We start from the raw sequence: 23,884 nt of genomic DNA, 5'->3' as shown, positions 1-23,884 counted from the left end.
CATAACTCTTCAGGAGGTCAGGCTGAAGGTCCTATCATTATTTGCCACTGGTAAGAGCCTGGCTCCATCCTCCTGTCACTCACCCTTTTTATGACACTCATAATCTTCCTGATGCTCAAGACACAGCTTCTCTAGCTCCTTCCCACGTCAGACTCAGCAATGTTTGAACTATGATGGTTCCCGTCAGAGCCTTATCTCTTGCCTGGGGTTGTGGCAGGGCAGGTCCCAGACAGGAGCCTGGTAATGTCACCTGGGTCACCAACATGGGCTTCTGCACCAGCCTCCCTACATCCTGTTTTCTTTGGTTCATCTGCTGCAAGTCAAAAATTACAGGGTCTTTTTGTTTTTTGTTTGGTTTTTTTTTTGTTTTTTTTTTTTTTTTTTAATCTCTCATTATGCAATGCCTTTCTCGGCAAAAAAGGATGCCCAGAAATGAGTGTCTGTGCGATTTTACGGGTTTTTTTCTTTTTCTTCCCCTCAGGATCACTGTTTTCAGTGCGGTTGAGCCCAACCACCGCTGCACAACCGCGCCACGTCCGACCGGGAGTTTCTCCGGCCGGGGCCGGGTCCTTCAGCCGCGGCCTGCGCCCCTTCCCAGGCCGGCCCCGCGGTGCCGCAGCCCGGGCGCGGCTGCGGCCGCTGCAGGTGGCCGGGGCGATGGTTGAGCGGGCGGGGCGGGGCCGGGAGGTGGCGCGGCCGCCGCGACCCGCCGTGTCGGGGGCGGGGCGGCAGGCGGGGCCGATGGATATACAGCGAGACGCCTGCGGGCCGGGGGCGAGGCTGCCGCCTGGCCCCGGGGGCCGCGGGGGCTCTGGTGAGGGGACGCGGGGCCTGCGACTGCGGTGCTGGCGGAGCGGAGGAGGGGTGTCGGGGTTCTTGGGGGAAACTCTGTGGGGAGAAGCCGGAGCGGCGCTGGGGAGGGGCGGCAGCGGGGCCGGGGCCGTTGCCGGGAGGCCTGGCGGCTTCGCGTGGGGGGTGCCCGGGAGAGGTGAGCGCTGCCGGGGCCGGCGGGTGTCCTGCTCGGGTCCCCCGGCCCCACGCTGCATGCCTCGCTCGGGTTTTATCTCGGCGGCGGCGGCGGAAGGTGGTTCCTGCCGGGGCTGCGGGCTGCGGCCGGCAGCCGATGCCGCTCCCCCGAGGGGTGCGAGGCACTGTGGGAGGCGGAGGCCGGGTCGGGAGAGCGCGGTAAAAAGTACCTTCAAGGGCAGCAAAATGCAGCTGCGACATTTATTTCTCCGGCAGCGGCACTTTCTGCTTGTTTTTTATTCCCCCATCCCTTGCTTGGGGTGCACGTTCCGTGGCCGTGGCTCATGGGGCGTTGTGGGATCCGGCTTGTTTTCCCGGGGCAGAGCTGCTGCTGCAGGGAGCTCCTGCCAGTCATCTGTGCCGACCTCTGAATGTCAGCCTGCTGTGGGGGCTGCTACCTCCCAGAGGGTGGTGGAGCACTGGAACAGGCTTCCAGGGAGGTGTCACGGCCCCAAGCCTGACAGTGTTCAAGAAGCATTTGGATGACACCTGCAGACACATTGTGTGAATTTCGGGGTTGTCCTGTGCAGGGACAGGAGTTGGACTCAATGATCCCTTTCAACTCAGGCCATTTTATGATCCCATGATCCTAGGGAGCAAGGCTGAATTAGGAAAACCAGTAGCAAATCTGATTTTTCTGTGGCTGCAGTCACGGGAACGTCTGGCCTGGAAACCTTATGCCTCAATGAAATGGTTTTGCCATCGCCAGAGTCAGTGGCTCATCTGCCTTAGTGATTTGTGTGGCAGTTCCTTGAAGTAGTTGCACTGATATGTGCTTTTGTAACACAGCTGGCTTAGAGAAGTATTGGGATAGAGAGCTGACAGAATTTAGTGATTTAAAAAAAGCAATCAAAGAAAGCAATCCTGTAACTGAGCATGAGAGAACTTGAAGACTATTCATAAAAATATCACTGAGCTTTTGTTTTTAAACCTTGGGCAAAATGAGGCATGTAATAATAGCGAGCATAGCTGAGAGGAGTAATACTTAACAATAAATAGCAGAAAACTCAAAGGTATAGGGCTGAATTTAAAAAAATTAAAATACTTAAAAAAAACCCCTGGATTATTGTAGAAACAAGATCAATTTTATGGGTAAGGAATCTTAACTGCCATGTCATTTTGTATCACTGCAAGCGAACCACTAGTGTATGAGATTTTATTTAAAAATAGTTGTGTCTGTGTATGTATGTATATATATATATATATATATATATACATTATTTCTTTTCCTGTGTTGTTTCCAGGGTTATTTTATTGGCCTTTTGCATGGATGGCTTCAGAGAATGCTCCAAGAACAGGGTAAGAGGCTAAGGCTTTTTGACATAGTTATGTGCTTCTGTTATATAAAGCATGAGCTAGATAGTTACTTGCAAATGATTGATCTAGAAGTGTGTTAAGGCCTTTAGTATAAAGAAAGCTCTAAGCCTGTATATTTGATTTTTATTTTTTTTTAGAACATATGATGTTTACAGAAATACTGAAAATTTTGATCAAAAACATTTGAACAAAAATACCTGGAAGTAGCCTCTGTGGCTTCCTTAGGTATATAAAATTACATTTTTACGTTCTATTAATTTTCGGTGTCTTGTGCTTTTCAGTGATTTGAAGAGAATTTTGAGCAACAAAATTGGGAATTACCTATTTCTCTACTGTATCTGTTTCTGTTCCTCAAATGGTCGTATCTGGCCTTAAATTAGCATTTCAGTATCAGTTGTTGTTTAAAACCCAAGCTGATGTTTTATACGCTTTTAATACTTTATTTTAGTGCAGTATTCCAACATAGCGGCATTTTGGTTGCATTTTGTCAGTTTGATACTTCTACTTTAAAGAACGTCTTGCTCTTTCAGTGCTTGTTCATGAGTCAGAAATACAATCTCTGTAATGCTCAGCGAAGCGTTTGAAGTTATAATCCCTATAAACCTTGTAAAGCAATTTCATGTGTGGTCTATTTTGAGACTGTCCTGGTTATACCAGTAATATATTTCAGTTTTCTAGTCTATGTTCATTTAGTGAATGATTTAGTTAGCTAATTTTGATATTTAATATATCATTATGTTTGATTTAAATTTACACAGTATTCTTCATATAGTCTTAATAAAGAGTATAACTCCTGAGGTACACTATTTATAGAAAGCTATACAAAGTTTATCTAATCATTTGATTATGTTGTTGCACTTGGTGGATGGCTGTATGAGTAACACTGCTTTGGGAATATTAGGTTTGAAGAGACTACTGTCTTTTGACTGTCTCTCCTTGCCATCTGTTGTCTGTTTCCAAGTTTAGAGCTTCTCCTTCTGCAGGAATGGTACCTTTTTGCTTGCAAAATGGCTGCGTCAAAAAAGAAGAAAGATACAAGGTCCTAATGAACAAACACTGAACTGTGAAAACTGTTTATCAATGGTTTTTAAGTCTCTGGGTTTTATAATGGATTAGCTATCAAAGAACCTCAAAGAAACATTATAATTCATGAAAGTTACATTTTATTAAAAACATTACTATTATTTTATTTCATTTAAAAAAAATCACAAACAAGAAACCCAGAACAACACCTTGCGTTCTTCCCGGAAGTTTACTTTTTTTTACCATTAGACCTGCATAAGAGTACATGAGGTAAAAGGAATTATACAAAAACAAACAAAAGCAAAACACAACAGAGAGGATGTAGTCTAGCGTTACAGAAGATTTCTGAAATTCAATTTGGGTGCACTCAACTCTGTTAGATATCTCCTGTTTAACTGATTAGTGTTGCAGCTATTTTTCCCCCTCTCCGTAGCAGAAAACCGGAGAAAGTATCTTTTATCTTGCTTATCCAGATTTGCTTTGGATCTTCGTCTTTAATAACAACTTATTGGAATTGATAATTAGGTAAATAAGGAGTTGTCTAAATCCACAAATTTCTATTTAAAGTCTTGGGCTCATCATGGTGATAGTATGATCTAATGGATAAATAGTGTGGTTGGTTGTTTTGGATGCCAGAAAGAAATCCTGTGCTTTTTTTTGTTTGTTTGTTTTATATATATCAATTACAGGTGAGATTTGCTTTATGATGAGGTTTTGCCTTGACATGCCCAAGAGAATTAAGTAACATAATTGATAGTACTGGTAAAATGAATGCCGCAGTAATCTGTCCTGACTTACAGTTCTGTTGTAATAGTTGCTGCCGTGCAAAGTTCTGCCATTTAAAAGCTTTCAGTGTTGAACTCGACTTTAATAATATTTTGGGGACTTAATATAAGCTTTGTAAATGCATTTGCAGGAATGAAGTGGAAGTCAATTGAATTCTCTTGCGCACTACTGAGACGAAATGAGATTCGTGTTTGTGGCGAGTGGAAGTCATGGCAGCGTCTAACATGGGAGGGAAAGACGTGAACGGACAATGTGGCGTGACTCGTTCAGGTTGCAAATCTTCTGCCTGCTTATGGCAGTACTGGCTATTGTGGTACTGGTCCATAATTTTTTTCAGTTAGAGGTAAGTGAAACCTGTTTCTCCTCCAAGAAGGCTTGAGCAACATTATTCCCCTTTGAGTGTAAGGTTCGAATTGTGGCAGCATTTAGCTACAACTTGGAATCACAGAAAATTCGCACGGAAAGGGATGTCTGGAGGTGTTTAATCCAACACCCTCCTCAAAGGGCTAACTTCAAAGTTAGCTTAGGTTGCACAGGGTGTTGTTGGGTTGGGTTTTGACGGTCTTTGAGCATGACTGGGTTTCACAACCTTCCTGGGCAGCCTGTTGCAGGGCTGCCTCTCCCTCATAGGGAAGAATGTTTCTCTTGCATGTGGGTGGAAGTTGCCTCTTTCCTTTTAGTGTGTACTTGTGGCTCTAGTTGCTCTATAACTTACATTTAGGTAGTGAAAGACTACAGTTAGATCTCCTCTTGGTCATCTTCAGACTTTTTAAAAAAAAAAAAAAAGTCTGTCTCCTTTCGGTCATTTACTCCAGTCCCCTAATAATCTCTGGGGTTCTTAGCTGGTTTCTCCAGTTTGACTGATACAGGGTGCCCAAAACCCAGACACAGTGTTCTAGATATGGTTTTACCAAGGTCAAGTTGAGGAGAAATATCCCTTTGCTGGGTCAGCTGGTTGTGCTTTTGTTAATTCATTGCCACAGAGCTATGCTGTTGACACATGGTCAGTTTGCTGTCCACTGGTATCCCTGAGTCTTTCCCTGCAGAGCTGTTAGCTGGCTAGTTGATCTTGAGCCTCTGCGGATGGAACTTTTCTTTGCCTTTTCCTTTTTCCTTCTGCTGTGTCAGACATTTTATATAAATACTTCAGTGCAGACCTAATTTCCAACCGTGTTAATCAATAACCACAAACTGAAGTCAAGAGAGAGAAAGTCACCAAGGTCCTGTTCCAGGGAGCCTTGGAGGGTGACCCTGCCCCTTGGCTGCCTGCTTGGCCAGACCATCCAGTGTGGCACCTGTTGGGTGAGAATAATGGTGCTTAGCCTAATACCTTGTTAAATTCTAGCTATCTTTTATGTATGTTAGCCAATCAGTAATTGCTTTATGCTTTTGAGTTGTGTGTATCCTGCTTGCAGAGTGTTTTTTTTTTTTTTGTGTTGGTTGGTTGTTTTTTTGTTTTTGTTTTTTTTCTCCTGGCTCATGATGCCCAAATGAAATGATTCGAAAGAGGGGCTGTAAAATCCCCTCTTCCTCCCCAAAGCATATAATTGCATTGAAAGAGGTTCAGACAAGGGCAAGGAAGCTCTTTGAGAGGTCTAAAATCACAAGTGGCACAAGATCAATAACAAAAGAATGAATGTTTGTTACCTATTCCAGGACTAGGAGAGACATTGAATAAAAACTGCAGATGCCATATTCAAAGGAAGCAGGGCTGGGTTTTTATGGATAGCAGCAAAGCTGCCCAAGTAAGACTGTGTAGCTGCTAAAAGCATATATTCAAAAAGTCTGGATTAATTAATAGAGGGAAATATCCATTAGGGGATACTAAATGTTAAAGATGTCCACCTTGGTGTTTAATAAGTCTCTAAGCCATAAAGTGCTAGAAATTGGATCAAGTTTTCAGGAAGAGGTATCACAACATGTCTGGGCTGTATTCTTTTCCCAAACACTCACTCTTGGAAACTACTGGAAATCAAAACACTGTGTTTGATGGATCTTTGGTTTGTGTTAGCATGATTATTTCTGTGTAATGTAGAAGGTAGCTTTTTTATTATTGTCTCTTTCTGTGTTCTTTTTGTCCTTGGATGTTGGATGAAGAAGTTTTGATGTTTTGAATCTTAGACTATATATATATATATATATATATATATATTTATTTATTTTTATTCTTATTTTTATTTTTTTTAATTATGTTTCTTAGAGAAAAGGCCTCTGACAGAACTTTGAGAATGAAATGAAAAATGCAGTATGGGTGTTCACTCTGTGCTTTTCCTTGCCACTATTCATTTTAAGTATCTACGTGGCTCTGTTGACCTTTATGTATCCGATATTCTAATCTCAGTTAGGTATTGTCTTACTGCTAAATCTCTATGCTGTAACATGCAACTCTAACCCCTTTTGTTGCCACTTTTTCGAATGGACCTGCTTTGGTATCTGTCTGTAGTTTAGCTTTCCAGGCAGTCTAGTATAGGTATCTGCACTGGTTCTTTTCAGTCAGAGATCAAAGCCACAAAAAGTCTTAGAAAGCTTTCACGGAATGTCTGTAACCAAATCTGTTCAGGCTCTGGAAACAGGGTTTATTGTTGGTTACTGTTGAAAACACATTTGTAAATGCATCAGGTATGTGTTTCATCCCCAAATCATCTAATCTAGCTGGCTAAAGCTACAGAGCTAAGGCAATTATCAACTAGCCCCCAGCTAGCTTCCCTGCTTTTTGTCTATAGGATTTTAAACTTTTTCATGTTGGAATCTTCTCTCTTGAATTCTTAAGCTACTAATGATGCTCTCCCAACAGTCCTACTCATGTCAGAATTTTATTTTTCTTACCTTGTGTTTAAAAAAAAAAAAAAATCAAGCTGTCCACAAAACAATTTGATAGCCTGCTTACTGTTTAATTTACTTTTTGTATGTGGTAACTCCACCCTTGAGGTCCAGAGCTGACCACTGAGTTATAGTACCAGAAGAAATGTGGGGGTTTTGGTGTTTTTTGTTTTTGCAAAGCAGCCAGACAGATAAAATGTTCAATAATTTCTCATAAAGTATCAGGTTGTTGCTGAGGAGCAACATCGTGCCTCTAGGATACAGGGGAGTTTGTATATTTGTACCAGTTGCCTTTAGAGTGACAGAACCACTACAGGTTTCATTGTGAGCATTCTTTTATTTAAAAATACTTAGAAGAGAGAGTTGTATGGGGAGAGGGGAAGTTTCTTGGAGGAATGAGGGTTGTGTGGAATCAAACAGCTGAAACCGAACATTTTAAACATTTTTGCTGTTAAATTGCAGGTGCCTACAAAAGATGACTGTATCATCTCGATCAGATTATTGCTGGAACATTTGTCTGTCAGGTGATGGCTTTTTAGGATGGGCGTTCACATTTAGAGTAGTTTAGCACCCACTCAGTGCTGTGAATCAGGAAAGACAGTGAACTAATCTTATGCCTGTCTTAGACAACAAATAGGAATAGAGTACTCAGAGTGCAAAGTTACTGAAAATAAGGGGACTGACCTTTCAGTAATTGGTATGTGTTCAGTTTCAAATATTGTTTGCTGCATAATTAAGACTCTCTTGGGCAAACTGCAGCTTTTCCCCGGATCCCCATGCCTGTCACCCAGGAGTCTCCTGTGATCTTTCCTGCTCTAATGTTAGTGACATATGCAGGTTTGCAGCAGTTGTTCTGACTATACTCGGCCAAGCTAGGGGTTACAGCTGGTGTAAGATACTGGGCTTCAGGATGAGAGTTCCACCTTCTCGGCAGCAATTGAAACACTCCACAAATTTTATCAGCCACCAATATTATCACATTTAACAGAGTACAAGTGTTCACTGCAGATCTAACCAAGCACCCTGTGACCCTTCTAGAATGTTTTTGAGAGCGTGATTGCCTGGGTGGGACTTTATGTTATATCTAATTTTTGCTTAGTTGGCAGTGAGAATGCTAAAAGCTCAGTAGTTTAGCTGAAACATTCATTACTTCTCCAGAAAATACATCTTCTTTTTTTTTTTTTTTTTTCCCTTTTTATGACAATTTTCATGTACCAGGAACAGCTTGTGGATTTGTTTGTGCTTAATTAACATTGTAATCCATTCTGTCCTGCTTGTGTTACTTGGCAAACATCCATTAAATTACTTCGTGATCACATTTGGGTTCTGGTTAACTTCAGAAAGAAGCAAATAAAAATTCCCCCCCCCCCCCAACAAACAAACAAACCAACCAACCCAAACTGAAAACAAACAAAAAAACCATACAAAACCATCCTCCCCCAAAATGAAAAGCAACAACAAACCAAAAAAACAAACCCAACAAACCAACATTCCACCCTCTACACCTTTGGAATTGCATTTGAAACCAAGACATCCTCAATGGAGTATATATGGAAAAAAACAAAGCAAGGGTTATTCAATATGGAGATTCCATTAGAAACAAAAAGAATCTGTGTCATAAGATAGAGGAAGAGGACTCTTGAGAAATATTGAGAAATGCTCTTTATCTGCCCTCCTCAAAGTAAGTTTATTTTGGCTGCTGACTAGAACAGAGAGCCCACAGTACTGTATGGGCTCTGTGTGTCTTAGCACACAGGAGCCAAAGAGATGTGGAAATGCCAGTGAAAGAGGACAGGGAATGGAGTGGGAACCGGCTGAGCTGTTAAACCTGCCTCAGGGCAAGCAATAGGGTTGGGAGAGCTTGAACACTTGCTTAGAGTTGGGCCTGGGAAACACTTGAGAAAGAAAGATGGTTTGGAAAGCTTTCTTGTTCCAGTCAAGGATCTTTGATTTATTAATTGACTCTGAAGCTTTCCCTGCCTTAACTGGGAAATGGAATCTCTGCAATAATTTCTCATGTGAATAGCATACATGATGTAGTTTACTTTCATATGTAAGCTTATAATTATGTAGTAATGCACGGTCCTGTTTGGGCTTGAGAGAGGGCAGTTAAGAGGAGCGAGGACACTGCAGAAAGAATGGTCCTTCAGGATGTTGAAGAATCTCTGTTTTTACCTTCATAGAGACTTTTTTTTTACTCTCCTTGAAGACTGACTGAGGAAATATTTGTGGTATGATATGTTCTGCTTAATGGGTCATAACCTGGAGATGCTGAAGTGACAGTGCTTGTCTGGGACCTCAGCTTGCATAAAGTGAAGAGCTTTGCCCTGTGCTTTGCTAAGAAGGCTGCCTAGGTGGACTGCTTTAGAGACCTGCAACTGTGCTCTGCTCTGTTTTCTGAATGTGCGAGTTTGTTGGCTTGGTGTTCCCTGTACCGTTTCCCCCTGGAAGATATAGGTAGACCCTTGGAAAGGCTTCAAAAAGGGCAGCTAGGCCATAAATGACATCTTCTAAATGTCTGAGAGAGACGCTGGGTTAAAAACGCGAAAGAAATTTATAGAAGGTTAAGAAGGCAGAAGACATTTCTAGAAGGTTAAAAATAGTGACAGGTCTGTTTTTTAAGGTTTTCTTAGATGGTCATCTCTCTTTTTCATTTGAAAGGATTTCTTTTCCATGGCCAGCCCCCCACCCTTGAAGTACCAACCGTTGAAGAACCAACTGAAATATAGAAAATTTCTCTTGGGAGCTTACACTGAACACAAGAATTCATCAAACATGTGTATTCTCCCTCTCTACCTCTCCTTAGGAAAATGTTTAAATATTTTTGCTGAGATATGGTTACCATCTTGTTGGATACATCAAAATATATAGCTAACTTTTAAAAATATTTCCCAGCAGTATTTTCTGTGTTATGTATATGCATGAGCAAGTGAAAAGAAGTTGTAAAGGTATAAAAAAATAGAAGCTTGGCTTAATTCAAGAATGCATGTATGCAAGAATTGAAGTAGAACTGTGCCTGAGATTCATTCTCAGCTTTGCCTGAAGTGTACTGTATTAAGAAAAGTAATGTGCAGTCATATGTTTGCATTTTTGCCTGCTATGATGGAAAATAAAAATAATTATGAATTACCCCAGATGGCCTTCAGGAAAATTTGTTAAATTCTGGGTGGAAATGTAAAACAGAAGCAAAAGCTTCTGTTGAGGTAATAGTATTTTGTGTACACGTGAGTACCTGCCAATTTACATTTTATAGTTAAAATGTAACAATTTATAATTTCAGATTTTATAGTTAACATGGGTATCAAACAGAGAAGATTTTTTTGTATCTATCCTACAACCAAGTGTGTTCATTATCCTCTTACTCTTAAGCTGATCAAAACCAACGTATTATGTAACAGGCTTCAAAAGCCTGTGTGTTTCTATTGCTTGTTACGTTTATCTTTCTTCTAAAAAAGTATGCTGAATCTCTGTATTCTTCAAATGGATTTAATATACTGGCAAATTCAAATAAAATGTAGTGGGGCAAAACCTATGTGGTATGAACATGTACTCTAGGTGATATTTCAATGGACTAAGAAATGTTTGTAACAATTAATAGGGGTTTAATATAAGTGCTTGGAATTTTAGTACATTACTGAGCAGTTAATTATGGAGGAAGTAAATGGAAAACACTAGGATACTGGTAAGTATAATGATGTTCTTAAAAACTTCAAATAGTGTAGTTTTAATTTTTTAGTGATCTTTCAAATCTAAACTAACATATTTCTGATGCCATGTGAATAACATGTTGTACAATTTTAATCTTTACTTGAAAAATTATTTGTTGTATTTTGCTTGTCTGTGAAATACAATTATGGATAAGGTCTACTATATATACCTGATAATTAAGTACTCATTAACTACTGCTTTTTTTTGCATAATTGAGATGTAAGTTTGGATTTGCTGATTAGAAACTTCACAGGTAGCTCTGGAGTCAGACTGTGCTATTTTTAAAGTTTCCCTAATGCAACCCTGCAAAATTGTGTGATACCATGAATAAGATGGTATCTGTAGTAATTTGCATAAAAATACCATTTTGGACACTGTTCTCAAGTTACAGCAGAAGACACTCTTAATCAAGCATTATATTGAACTACTTTAGATTTTAAACTCTTGTGTGGATTAGGGAATTCTCTAGTTGTGTTTCATTTGGCTCTAGAAGAAGCTCTACATAGATCTTAAAATCTTAAACAACTTTTTTTTTCCTGTTTAGTCCTAGCCTGTCCTATACTATTTTACTTGCCACCAGTTCATTAATTCATTGCCCCTGAAGCATTCCTTTATTTTCTTCCATTTCTTTCAATCTGTACATTATAGGGAAACTAACATTTCAGGTAATTAGTTAAGAAGCAATGTGAGCGGGACCAGATAAGTGATTGCAGCTGCTAATGCAAGTGCAGGGACTGCATCAGATTTATCTGCAGCGTAATGTCTCAGTTAAGCCCTGTTTTCTTGCAGTATGTTGGACAGCTATTAGACCTCGTTATGCTCAAAGACTAAGATGTTACTACGGTAAGAAAATGAAATATGAGTTACAATTTACTATTTAATCATATGACATCTTGTGATTTTTTCCACAGTACTGCTATATGCACTGGTAGCTAAAATACTGCCAGAGAAAATATTTGTCTTTGCCAGAGCAGGGTAACTGCAGGTTGCCCACCTGTTTCGTTAGAAAGCCAATGGTCGAAGCTATAGATTTTTCTCTTCTAGTAAAGGTGCTCTGTTTGGTCAGCTTCAAAGTCAAGTAAAGTAAAGCCCAGTTCTTGGGATAATTTCCTGACAAAGCATTGGTTATTCATAGTGTTTCATTTAATAGCACAATTTCAGGTATTTTTTTTTCTCCCCAGCACCTGGATGATGATGCGGTTTCGGGATCAAATTGGATAACAGAAAACAATGTCCAGCATTCTCTATCACAGACAACCAAAACTAGCAGGAAGCCTTACTGTGGGTATAAGCAGCAGGTTTTGTCCAAAAGAGAACAAGCAGAACAGGAATCATTGCTTGCTGCAATACAGTGGCCAAAACCCCCTGATGGCAAAATTGCCTTTATGCAGAGCACTGATCCTGCACATAGTGACTTTGTGATTGTGAAACCCAGAGGGTTCTTCAAGGTGGGTGATCAGCTGGAGGTGCTTGTTCGCATGAAGAATTTCCAAGGAAAACCCAAGAAGTATGGTGGAGACTATCTACAGGCACGAATTCACTCGCCTCTGCTGAAAGCGGGAGCAACAGGAAAAATTGTAGATTGCCATGACGGCCTTTACAAAGTATTCTTTACCTTGCTTTGGCCAGGAGAGGTCAAAGTTTCTGTGTCACTTGTCCATCCGAGTGAAGCGATCCAAGTCCTCCTGCGTTTACGAGAAGAAAGGCCAGACAGGGTCTATTTCAAAAGCTCATTCAAGTCTGGGAGATATTCAGAGACCACCGAGTGCAATGTTTGTTTGCCTGGAGACCTCCCGGTCTGTAACTTCACAGATCTCTACACGGGTGAGCCATGGTTCTGTTATAAGCCCCGAAAACTGTCCTGTGCCAGCCGAATCAGCCATGCTAAGGGTGGGTATCAAAAAGGTCTTCTGACACAAGGAGAAAGCCTCTTTTTCCAAAGGTATGTATGTTGTTGAATTTATATACACACCAAGTCCAGTGATTTTTTTTTTTTAAGACAAACTTTAGGTTATTGTTGAAATGTGACAGGTTGCCTTAGAAGTATTGTGTATCTGCAGGAACAGGTGTGTGATGTGAGGTGCTGAATATTCTCTTCCCCTCCATTCAGCCGTGCAAGAACACAGTAATCTTAAGCTAAAGAAACTTGCAGTGTAATTCTCTGTCTATGTTTTGAATTCAGCCCTGGTGCACCTGCTAAACTTCACAAGAACATGCTGTCTAAATCTGGTGGTGGTTTGGGGGACTGTTTCCTTATTTTTTGTTTCCACACCTACACTTGCAAAATCAGTAACAATACTGTGAGATGTATTTTTGGCCAAGTCTGAGCTACCTAAAAAGGTCCAGGCTCTGGGCTTATTTTTACACAAAATAGCAGTTGCTTTTATCCTCAACCAAGGCCATCTTATGTGTAATGCAATGTGTTCTTTATTGCTTGGTATAACTTTCAAATCTTTGGAATAGTTCTAAGTCAGTCATGAAGAAAACACCTGGTAGAACAAACTACTGAGAAGTACCTGTGTGGAAAGGATCTGTGCATGTTATATAAAGGGTCAAATTAAATTAGTTTCAGAGTCATCTTTTTCTTCTGTATTCAGCATTTAAAACAAACCCCACCATCTCTTAGAGCATGAGTAGACGTGATAGAACTGCTCCTGTATATACCTTCAGCTGAAATTAGACCAAGTCAGCTACTGTGTAGTGTCACAGTTGTAGATGTAAGCTACTACCTTGCTCTCCAGAACAGGTGTTGACGCGTTTCAGCAGTGCGTCCACCTGAGGCTTAGATTGGGAAAGATTTTAGAGTAGCTCCAAATAGTTTTATTAAAAACATGTGTGTGCATGTTTGTAACTGAACACCAGAAATAAAAAATAAATTTTCAGGGTAATTGTTTTCTTGACTTTTCCTTATCAAGTTTGCAAGTGGGTCTTTGGACTTCCTGTGCCTCAGGCAGTTCACCTGTAAGATATGGCTGATATTGACTGGTGATGTTTCCAAATGGAAATGGGAAATTTCTTTTGTTTGTTTTTTGTTTGTTCTGTTCAGTTCTGAGATCCTTGACTGAAATGGCTTCTAGAAATTCAAAAGAATTTGTTTATTACAGAAAAACATTAGACAGGGATTCTCTTTAAAACAGCAATGAAAGACAGAAGGAGAGCTTAGTATTAGATCTCCACATGCATCACAGCTGTACAATAGTGACATGTGTCCAGCACAAGCTGATCAGAATTCACTGATGTCCACAAATACTTAAGAGGTCTCTTGGTGTTCAGAGGGGATGAGCTTTGTTTCTACATTCAGCAAATTGCTGTCCTACTGAAAGACCTTATTGATGACGATCTCTGAAGTTGGTTGGACACTGGCTGGTACCACCATCTTGTCTAGAGGCAGAACACACCACTGCTAGCCTGGGCCAGAGCTAGAACTGCCAGGGATGGTGGTGGTGCTGGACTGCCCCATGCTTTTCTGTGTGATGGCATACGGCTAGACATGGCTTATGAGACTAGACATTCAAACTAGACATGAGGAAGAAATTTTTTATGATTAGGGTAGTGAAACACTGGCCCAGGTTGCCCAGAGAGGTGGTAGATGCCCCATCCCTGGAGACATTCAAGACCAGGCTGGACAGGGCTCTGAGCAACCTGATCTAGTTGAAGATGTACCTGCTCATTGCATGGAGGTTAGACTAGATGACCTTTGAAGGTCCCTTCCAACCCAAACTATTCTATGATTCCATGTGGGATTATGGGGCCTGGCAGTGGTAACAGCCTCCACAGAGGCATTTACTGTGGTAAACACCAATGGAGAGCTGGGACCTGCTGCTGCAATCACCCTTTCAAGTGGTTTATGTCCTGGCAGTGGTGCATGTACCACAAATGGGGAACGCCCCATCTTTGTGGTAAATCCCCCAAAGCTGCTTGCAGATCTCTGGTAGCTTTATCTGGATTTGTGCCAGTAAATGCGTGAAGGACATTTGTGTCCTAGCGCTACGAAACTTTGAATTCTGACTCAGGACAGTGATAGTGGTCTCAAGGAAATTAAAACAGAATGAATTCAGCTATAGGAAGTAGAGTAAACGTGAAGTAAAAACTTCTTATTGTGAATCCTATGTACTTATTTGAAGTGGGTTAAGAAAAAATGAGGTTAATATTGCTTTCAAATTTTACAGCCATACTATATTATTATTAATTTTTGTTCAAGTGATGTGAACATCAAAAGGCCAATACTCTCCAGTGGACCTGATTCAGTGATGGTAAAGCCCAAGGCATTTACAGGTAAAGTGAACTTTATAAGATTTGTGTTTGTAATTCATAATTAAATTTATTAAAAAAAAATAAATACAAACCAACAGGCATGAAGTAATAATTGATTTGTTTGTTTACATAGCATGGAATGTAAATTAACTTTTAAATTTGTATTGAGAAGATGAAGGCTTTTGTGTGTTACAGTAAGTTCAGTATTAATAACAAAATTGTCTAAAATTCCATATAAAAATAGTATTTTTAGCAAAAAAGTATTTTTAAAAAGTTTGTTCTCTTGCCAAAAGTGCCTTTTTTGTAGCATTTACTTAGAGATGTAAAATGTCTTGCAGTAACTGCTCACGAAACTCTCAAGTTAATATAGCAAAACCAGCTGTGGGTGTTCCTTAATTTCTTTCTTAAGAATTTTGTCTAACAGAATTTGACAATTTGCATTTAAGTATTACTGTGATTTTTGTTACCACAGGATGTAAGAACCTGCAGTTGTGGATGAGAACCTAATCGTTCTGTACCCTGTCTGAAAACAGAACTAAAAGACACTGCAGACTAAGTTAAATTTAGAGGTTTTTTCTCTTTCATATCCATGTGCATGCTTTTTGTGCCTCTAAAAAGCCTGCATAAAATGCGATACACTACACACTACTTCTTAATTGAAAAGTTTTCAGATGTTTTTTCCATAAGGTTGTAGGAGACTTTAAAGGTAGAGTTCCTGACCTGAGCAATAAAGTCGTAATAGAAAACAATTTACAGCATTTCTTGCTTTTAGTTTTGCTTTCACTAAAAAAACAGAGTGCTATTATTAGGCCAGTAGCCATTTCCCTGCTTTCTTTCTTCTGATCCTTTAGATGACATATTTTTTGTTGCTTTTCTTAATCTTGGATATTTCCTCGCGGAAACTGCTGCCAATTTGAAATTCAATTGTGTTGCCCTTCTTTCAGGAGTTACAGATGATCAAAGCCTGCCTGCATTTCCTGGGGATTAATGCTGGGTTAGAAAGGGTTGACGGGAGTAGTACAGTATTCCTCATGGAAATTCCTTCTAGGAAGAGCAGTCTCTGAATAAATAAACTTAATAAATTAGTATGATTGTGAATGTATGGATTTTTCTGAAATACAAGCTTTTATTCTATTCTTGGTTTGTAACTAGTCAGATTGGAGCTTTTACTCTCTTCTATAAAATCTCAAAGTAGTGGCTTTCTGAATTCTGGAGCAAAACTGGTGTGATACTGTACACAGATTTGAAATGCTTATGTTAGGTTTAGTGTGAGGCACCAGAAAGTTATTCTAGTACCATTTATTTACGTATGTCTGTAGCCTAAGAATCAATTTAAAAGGTAAAAAATTGAATTGTTTTTACATCAAGACTTAAGAAACAAATTAACTGAAGTTGTGAATTCACATTATGAATTAGCCTTTAATTACATGACCACATGAAGGGATTTTTTTTTTTCATTTGCTTTGTAGGATTCCTGTTTCGTACATATTGGATGAGTCAACGTTACTAGTGTGGTTGGTTGGTTTGTTTGTTTGTTTTCTTCCTTCATTGTCCTTGTTGCCTGATGTAAACAATCATCCAAATATGAAATTTTCTGATGGCTTTTTCTATGGTAATTGTAATTATAGGCTTTATGTTCCACGAACATAATAGTAGTTTGCTTTTTAAAGTGTTCCTGTGAGGTCTAAGGAGGTTGACATCTACAAATGCAAGACAAAAAGAATATTTTATAGAAACAGTGAGACAAAAACGCCTATTAGGAATGGGTGTTATGGCCTGATTTTTTTGAGCGTTTAGATTTTGGCTAAACTGGTGTTATAATGAAGCATGTACCAGAGAATGCTTCTGGGCCCTGGAATTCCACTGCCTGTACTTTTACATAGTTAGAATGGTCCGTGGCATGGTTTTTGGCTGTGGCAATGTGTGCTTTCCCAAACAGCTGCAAGTTAGGACAGGGCAGTGATTGTTCTTAGCAGGTAGTCTCCATGCCAAGGTGAGTGAAAGTGTTTAAACAGCTCGATGTGGCAGCTTCACACAGCTGGTGTTTGTGCCAGGGAACAGTTCTGTGCTTCTTTGGTTTAGGTGTCTGAGTACACAGGTGGTAAAGGAAGAACCTGCAACAATCTAATGGAAGGTCAACGCACTAGTATTATGCTGGATGCTAAGATAAATATAGCAATGTTTGACATAACCATGAGATTGCAGCCTCTCTTCCCATAATCTCTGGCTCTTGCTGCAATGTATTGCTCAACTTCTGCATTTAAATGACTGTTCGGCAGAACACAGCTTCTCTGGTATACTCTAGTTACTCCTCAGAGGGCGACCTGTCCCAGGCAGTGAAAATGGAAGGGGCTGGATGACAGAGAGAAAGTATGAAATCTGTGCAATTGGAGACTGTCATAATTCATACATTTGAAGGACACAGATAAAATTCTTGGTTGCAGCTTTAATTCTAGTGTTTCCTGGTTTTGGAGTCCTTATGATTCAAATTTCACTCTTCTAGCATGTGTGGTTGGAGCAGGAGTGTCAGTGTGTGTGTTCTTCCATGGATGGATGGATTTATGTGTGTGTGTTGTGTGAGGTTTTGTTGTTGTTGTTGGTTTTTTGTTTGTTTGTTTGTTTTAAGCAAATATGAGTAGGATCAGGTTGTCACCTTGGGGCTGGTGTCCTGTGCTGCAGGGGCAGAGGCTGCTCCTGAAGAGCAGGCCCAGCTACAGTGGTCTTGCTGCTGGCAGGCTGGGCACTGGAGAGGAGCCATGCGCTTCAGCACAGAGTGTTGCAGGGGTTGGCAGCTGAGGGATGGTGGGGCCTCGGGGTTCTGGGATCCAACCCAGGCTGGAAGATGAAGGTGCTCTGCTGATCTTTCTGCCTGTGCTCCTCTGTACCTTTTGCAAGCATCCATGATTGAGAACTTCTAAATGTCAAAGATGTCAGATACTTACTAATTTTTACTTTCTCATCAGAGATACCATTTAATTTAAATCAAATTAAACTATAATTGGTCAACCAACTCTGTCAGCAGTTGCAGGTTTTGCTGCAGAAACAGGGGATGAAATACTTGGGCTCAGAGAAGCATGAGGCCTTGAACTTTTTGAGTATACGCAGTACATCATACTCTTCTGCTTTAAACTAGGGAAGACATTCATACATCACTGGCTATATGTCCATGAAGGTTATGGAGGCTAGTTTTGTTGTATGTTAATTTCAAAGAATTCTCTCTTCCAGATTCAAGCAGTATGGACAGAGCTGAAGATCCCACAGTTTCCCCTTCTGGTTATTATTATGAAGACCAGTGGAGGTCCAGAACACAGTGGATCCATCATTTTAACAAGTCAGATGATATAACCACGTGCTTACAAGGAAAAGTAGTCCACTTGTTTGGAGACTCTACAATAAGACAGTGGTTTGAATATCTGACAGAATTTGTTCCAGGTTATTTTTTTTTAAATTGGTTTTGTCCTTAAAGACCTTTGCAAAGTTTTATATTTCACATTGCAGGCACAGAGCTGATCTCACTGAATGACAGTGACAAAACAAAGGAAAAGGTAAAACATGAGCAGAAGTCCTGGCAGAAAGGCAGTTAGTCAGATGTTTGAGCAGACATTGGAAACATGTAAGCCTTGGAAACGGGGCCACAAGGTATCTGCAAAGTTGTCCTTGTAAAATGTTTCATTAATGAGGACTGCTGCTGTGGCTCTGAGTTAACGTGGCCACCTGCGGGGCACAGCAGAAGTCACTTAGGGTGCTTGCATAAAGCCTTGAAGCATCCTAGTCACACAAGTGACTTTGGAATGAGGTAGCAAATGACTTCCCTTTCTGTTGATCTGGTTTGGGCCCTTTCTTGTATTTCCCTTATTTTAACTTAAATAACAGAAAAAAACAGAATTTCAGTAGCCAAATAGATATTCCTCCCTTACCCTTAAAGCAGTTAAACTGTATCAGAACAAAGATTTTAAGACTCCTTAATGCCTACAAGTTGAAGTCATATTTAAATTTAATGGACTCTTAGAGTTGCCAGAAGGGTTCCCATGAATGCTGAATTCATAGGGCAACAATGACTGAAGGAGTCTATTTGGAAAATTTCTTGTTTGTGAGAGAGAGAAGAAAATAGTTTGGGAAACCTGAAAAAGGCATTGACAGCCTTGTGAAGCTGAAGTGTGCTGTCTTAAAAATTTCAGCACCCATAAACCCCACTGAAATATGCAGCTAGCGCATGCGTGATGCTCATCTTCTGTTTAATTTTAGAGTTCTTAGTATTAAGTTCAGGTTTCCTAACCTGTTGCTACTTTTGCACTGTAGTTGTAGCATCTTGTTGATAGTTTTGGTCTCATGCTTTCTTTCGCTAATGCTTGCTCTTGGGTTTTCAGATCTAGTGGAATTTAACCTGGGGAGTCCTAAGAACGTGGGCCCTTTCATGTCTGTGGACCTGAAGCACAATATCCTACTGAAGTTCCGCTGTCACGGGCCACCCATTCGCTTTTCAACAGTCTTCAGCAGCGAACTGCGCTACATTGCCAACGAACTGAACGGCATTGTGGGTGGGCGAAACACGGTGGTCGCCATAACTATATGGTCCCACTTCAGCACTTTCCCTGTGGAAGTGTACATCCAGCGGCTGAGGAACATTCGGAGATCGGTTATTCAACTGCTGGATCGCAGCCCCAAGACTTTAATCGTCATCAGAACCGCTAATGTTCAGGAGCTTGGGCCAGAAGTGAGCCTCTTTAACAGTGACTGGTATTCCTTTCAGCTCGACTCTATCATGAGGAAAATGTTCTCAGGAATTGCTGTGCACTTTGTGGATGCTTGGGAGATGTCTCTGGCTCATTACTTGCCACATAACTTGCACCCAAAAGAAGTCATTGTTAAGAATCAAATAGATGTATTTTTATCTTATGTGTGCCCTCTGCAAACTTAGCACAAGTGGTTATCCCTATGTTATCTTTCTCTATAGCTGCAGTTAAGTTGCTCTTTGTCAGAGCTATCAGATTATGCTGGGTGGTGTGGAAGAACTCTGGTTATTGTACTTGCATACAGTATAAGTGGGGTGGCCTTAACTCTGGGTAGCTGTGAAGTGTGGTAAAGAGGAGCTGACTGTTCAGGCCATATCTTCCTACGGAGTTGATTCCTTTCAACCTTATCGTTCATATCTGAGATTATTAGAGAGCACCTTAAATTAAATTGACAGAATTCAGTAAGAAATTATGTGGGTTATTAGCTTTACTATTTGTCTGCACTGTGTGTGTGTAATTTAATCCATACAGCACCAATTCTGCTGCTCAGAACTGTGTATGAAACCTGGGAAAGATTTCTGGGAGCAGTCTTTCTTTCAGCATTCCAGAGTTTGAGGGAGATCCCCTCCAGCTGTGTGTCAGAGAAGCACAGTGTCTGTTCTTATTTCAAAGTCCTAATCAGAAATATGAAGGGGGTGTACCAAAATCACTAATATCAAGCAAGGAAGCACAATAAAAATATCTATAGCATTAAGTCATCAAGAATTTGCTGAAATTTATTAGAGTACACTAGGTAGGCATCCTTGGTGTTTACAGATAGCTGCTAAATAATGCAAATAGACGGCATTATAGTTTGGTTTCCTGTACTACTGAATCTCTTTGAGCTTTGATACATTGTCTACTTCTTGTTTTATCTGTCATGCAGAAATGTGTATATTATGACCTCAGTGAAGACACTGTCTCAGGCAGCTTCTGCAAGTTTAAGTTGCAGGCTTGTCTACTTTAAGCTTGAAATAACTAATGAAAGGGTTTCCATTAGATAAAGCTATTCCGTTATGCTCCTGCAAAGCTGAGCTTCTGACAACTACTCTTGTGCATCATTCGTACGTTGCATCTGTACAGAGAAGCCAAGTGACCTGGATGTGCCTGATGATGTTTGGCAATGGGTAACAGTGACTGGCACATACCAGTCTCAGGGACTTGCGATGATGCCACTTCTGTGTTTGGCAGTTTTATCACTTATTCATGAGCTTTGCTGCTGCCAATACAAAAATGTCAAAAAATTCACACCCAAAAGCCAAAGGCACACAGGGTTACCCTTCGTGCAGGTACTTGGTACGTGTTTGCAGTTTTGCTTGTGTGAAAGCTGGTGGCTCTTGGGCCTCTTGGTGTGGCATTTTCTGCTGCTAATTTGATGGAGCCTGTCTATATTTTAAGTAGTGGCACTCTGAAAACAAAGTTTTGATTAAATTCAGCCCACAAATTAAACATGAGAGAAGCATTCTGTGTCATCTTAAATAAGTATGTCTCACTCAGGCCAACAGTGTAGTCTTTACCTGTGCCTTTACTGAGAAATGTGTCAAAACAGGAGTGGAGTGCTTCTGAAGCAGCTTGTCATGCTTAAGGAGAACATGGAAGTTGAGACTTTGAGTAAACCTAGAAGATTAAAAATTAGTAAGGCATACTGGTAGGTCGCACAGCATGGAATAATGGAAATGTCTTAATATTAGAGATGTTTTACTCTTTGCCAGGTTTGCTACTATGTTAGGAAGATTGTGCTCTTATTGCTGGAGCCCCAAGAGGGCTAATGCTACCAGCTACAGAAACAGTAGTTTTTGTTTTGTTCATTTTAAAAGACAACTGTGAAGTGTTTTAAAAACAAATGCTAATGCTTTTAGCACGTAAAAGTTGGCAGGAGCATCCATCTATAAACTTACCGACTTTAAAGTGTTTAAAAATGACCGAGGGAGTCGTGTACACTGAAATAGCGTTTATTCTTAGCTTTTCAAATGAGAATTAAGGAAGTCCGATTTGCCAGTTTCTACTGACAACAGCCTCACATAGTATCTGCCCATACATTAGCTTTAGGTTACTATTTCTTACTTTAATATGTGAATGGCAATTTATCCTCTGCTAAAAAGAGACCACACCAATTCAGGTGTGGGAAGGTAAACCACTGCAATGCAAAATGACCTTTCATCTTTTCCAAGTGTGTTTTTTAAAATAGGTAGAGTGTAAGGCTTTCATCCTGAATAACAAATCTATCCAAATAATGTTAATGAAAATAAGACTTCAAACTTTTACCTTGAAGGAAACTACTTAATTGGTGGACTAACAATTTGGTTTTCCTCATAAAGCCATATCATGTGTGAAAGTGTTGTGGCAGCACGTTTCTTCTCTGAATGTTGTAGCTCTCACCAAGGCTCTTCAACAGCAATTTTAAATCACTGTCAGCTGTCAAGAAGAGATAGAGAAGAATATATTTTTTGAATGTTTTGTCAATTGAAGGAAAGAGAACAGGATTGCTACTAGCAAAGATGCCTAATCACCTTCTGGTAGAACCTCTCCCTTATAAATTAGTTCAGTTGATTTTTTAATAACAGATGAATTAACTTTTAGGTAATGAGGGAAATGGCCAGTTTATTTGGAATGAGGATCAATATTTTATTTCTTTGCATTCTGATTGAGACAGGGAGGAGAAAAGGGAAAACTGAGGGTTTACTCATGTTTTAAGATGAGGACTGATGACAGCTGTGCTTATATATGTCATTCAGTTGAACTATGGATGATTTTTCATTTCTATTCTCATCTTGTTACTAGTTGTGTGTGTGCTGTATATGGAAACATAGAAGCAATAAAATATTTTTAAATCAGTTTCTCTAAACCTTTAAGCTTCTAAATGGATTTTAATGGGGACTTAGGTTAAGAAGTTGGTTATTTTTCAAGTTACTTAATGTAAAACAGGACTGGAAAGGAATTTCTCAGTTGCCAGTTAAGTATCTTCCTTTACATGTAAAAATTTGTTTCACAAGATTTTTTGAAGCCCTGTATTCATTTTTTTCCCATTATTTTCACTTGAAGGGAAGAAATTGTATTATTTTTGATATTTTCATTCTTGTCCTGAGCCTGTTGATTATTAACTTTTAAATACAGAGATTTTTTTTTTTTCCCTTTTTATTTATGCAAAATCCAGCTCACTGAAATCTCGGTGAAAAAGACTGCATTTTTATGGTATTTCTTAGAAGATTTCTGAGCAATTTATTTACAAGACAAGTAAACTCCATTTTATAGATCAGACTTGCATGGTGATATTCTGCACCTGGTTATTTTGAGAATCCTGTTTCATATATTTATTATGTTAAACTTATTTCTTCATTCTGGAAATCAAATAAAAACATTAGTTGAATTGTCAATGAAACTAGAGGACAAAAAGCAGAACTTTCCCTTTGTTTTCAAGTCTTCAGTTGCTTCTTATTTCATCTGCTATGCAGTGCGATGGCAGCTCTGCTTTACGACATTCAAATTATCATTTTTCATTGTTTTACATGTTACAGGTAAGTGTTTAAAAATGGGAGCTTTTCTTGATAGAAAGGTCTGTATGACTTTTTATGTACTACAGGTGACAATTCCATGTGTATGTGGAAAAAAAAAGGAAGATTTGAAGCTGTCTCCTGGGAATGGTGACGGTATTGGGGCTTTGCTTAGTTTTTATTGCAGCAGTGTGGGTTAAAATATTGTTCCACTCATGACAGCTTAAGTAACAGCAAAAAACTTCAATAACAAATGCAAATTTAACGTATAAAGCATTTACTTGTTAAGCCCAGATCATTTCATGCTTAAGTTCTACTAGTATATATTCAGAGTGTTTGGAAGACTCTTGTTTCCTGTTGGTAGCAGCAAAGGGCTCTATATCTGTGTGTTAGAAAAATAACTTGTTTTCAAAGGTATTTTTTCTGTTATATGTATATTATTGAAATGATTACAAAACGAAGAAGGCTCTAATGTGTTTTACTTCCTGTTGTGATCAGGAAAACCATTTGAATGACCAAAAAGCTCAAAGAATAAAAAGTTCCTGATAAAGAGGGTAAATTTACTTAAGCTGTTTAATCTGATTTAGCCTGAGTTTATCTTTTTTTGCTGTAACCCCACATACTTAGTTTTTGTAGTTGCATAGTAGTTCCCTTAGTTTTACCGATTACGTTGTTGTGTTTTGTGTT

At 39.7% G+C, this 23,884-nt stretch overlaps 1 protein-coding gene across 2 annotated transcripts; it reads left to right on the top strand.

Annotated features, from left to right (window-relative positions):
• Positions 1-685: 685 nt before the first annotated feature.
• On the top strand, positions 686-22,551 carry NXPE3 (neurexophilin and PC-esterase domain family member 3). Of its 2 annotated transcripts, none has more exons than XM_065061666.1 (7): positions 686-814; positions 2,271-2,325; positions 4,283-4,495; positions 11,862-12,622; positions 14,882-14,955; positions 18,160-18,366; positions 19,302-22,551. In XM_065061666.1, exons 3-7 carry the CDS (start codon positions 4,403-4,405, stop codon positions 19,850-19,852), a joined length of 1,686 nt encoding a protein of 561 aa, XP_064917738.1. In that variant the 5' UTR covers positions 686-814; positions 2,271-2,325; positions 4,283-4,402; the 3' UTR covers positions 19,853-22,551. The 2 variants fall into 2 exon arrangements, with proteins under 2 accessions (XP_064917738.1, XP_064917741.1); XM_065061669.1 differs by having other exon boundaries at positions 717-816; positions 2,274-2,325.
• The last annotated feature ends 1,333 nt before the right edge of the window (positions 22,552-23,884 follow it).

This window comes from Columba livia, chromosome 1 (assembly GCF_036013475.1).
Source record: "Columba livia isolate bColLiv1 breed racing homer chromosome 1, bColLiv1.pat.W.v2, whole genome shotgun sequence".
In the NCBI taxonomy this organism is placed as follows: domain Eukaryota; kingdom Metazoa; phylum Chordata; class Aves; order Columbiformes; family Columbidae; genus Columba; species Columba livia.
The sequence above is the reverse complement of the archived record's forward strand: the minus strand, read 5'-3'. Positions and strand labels throughout refer to the sequence as shown.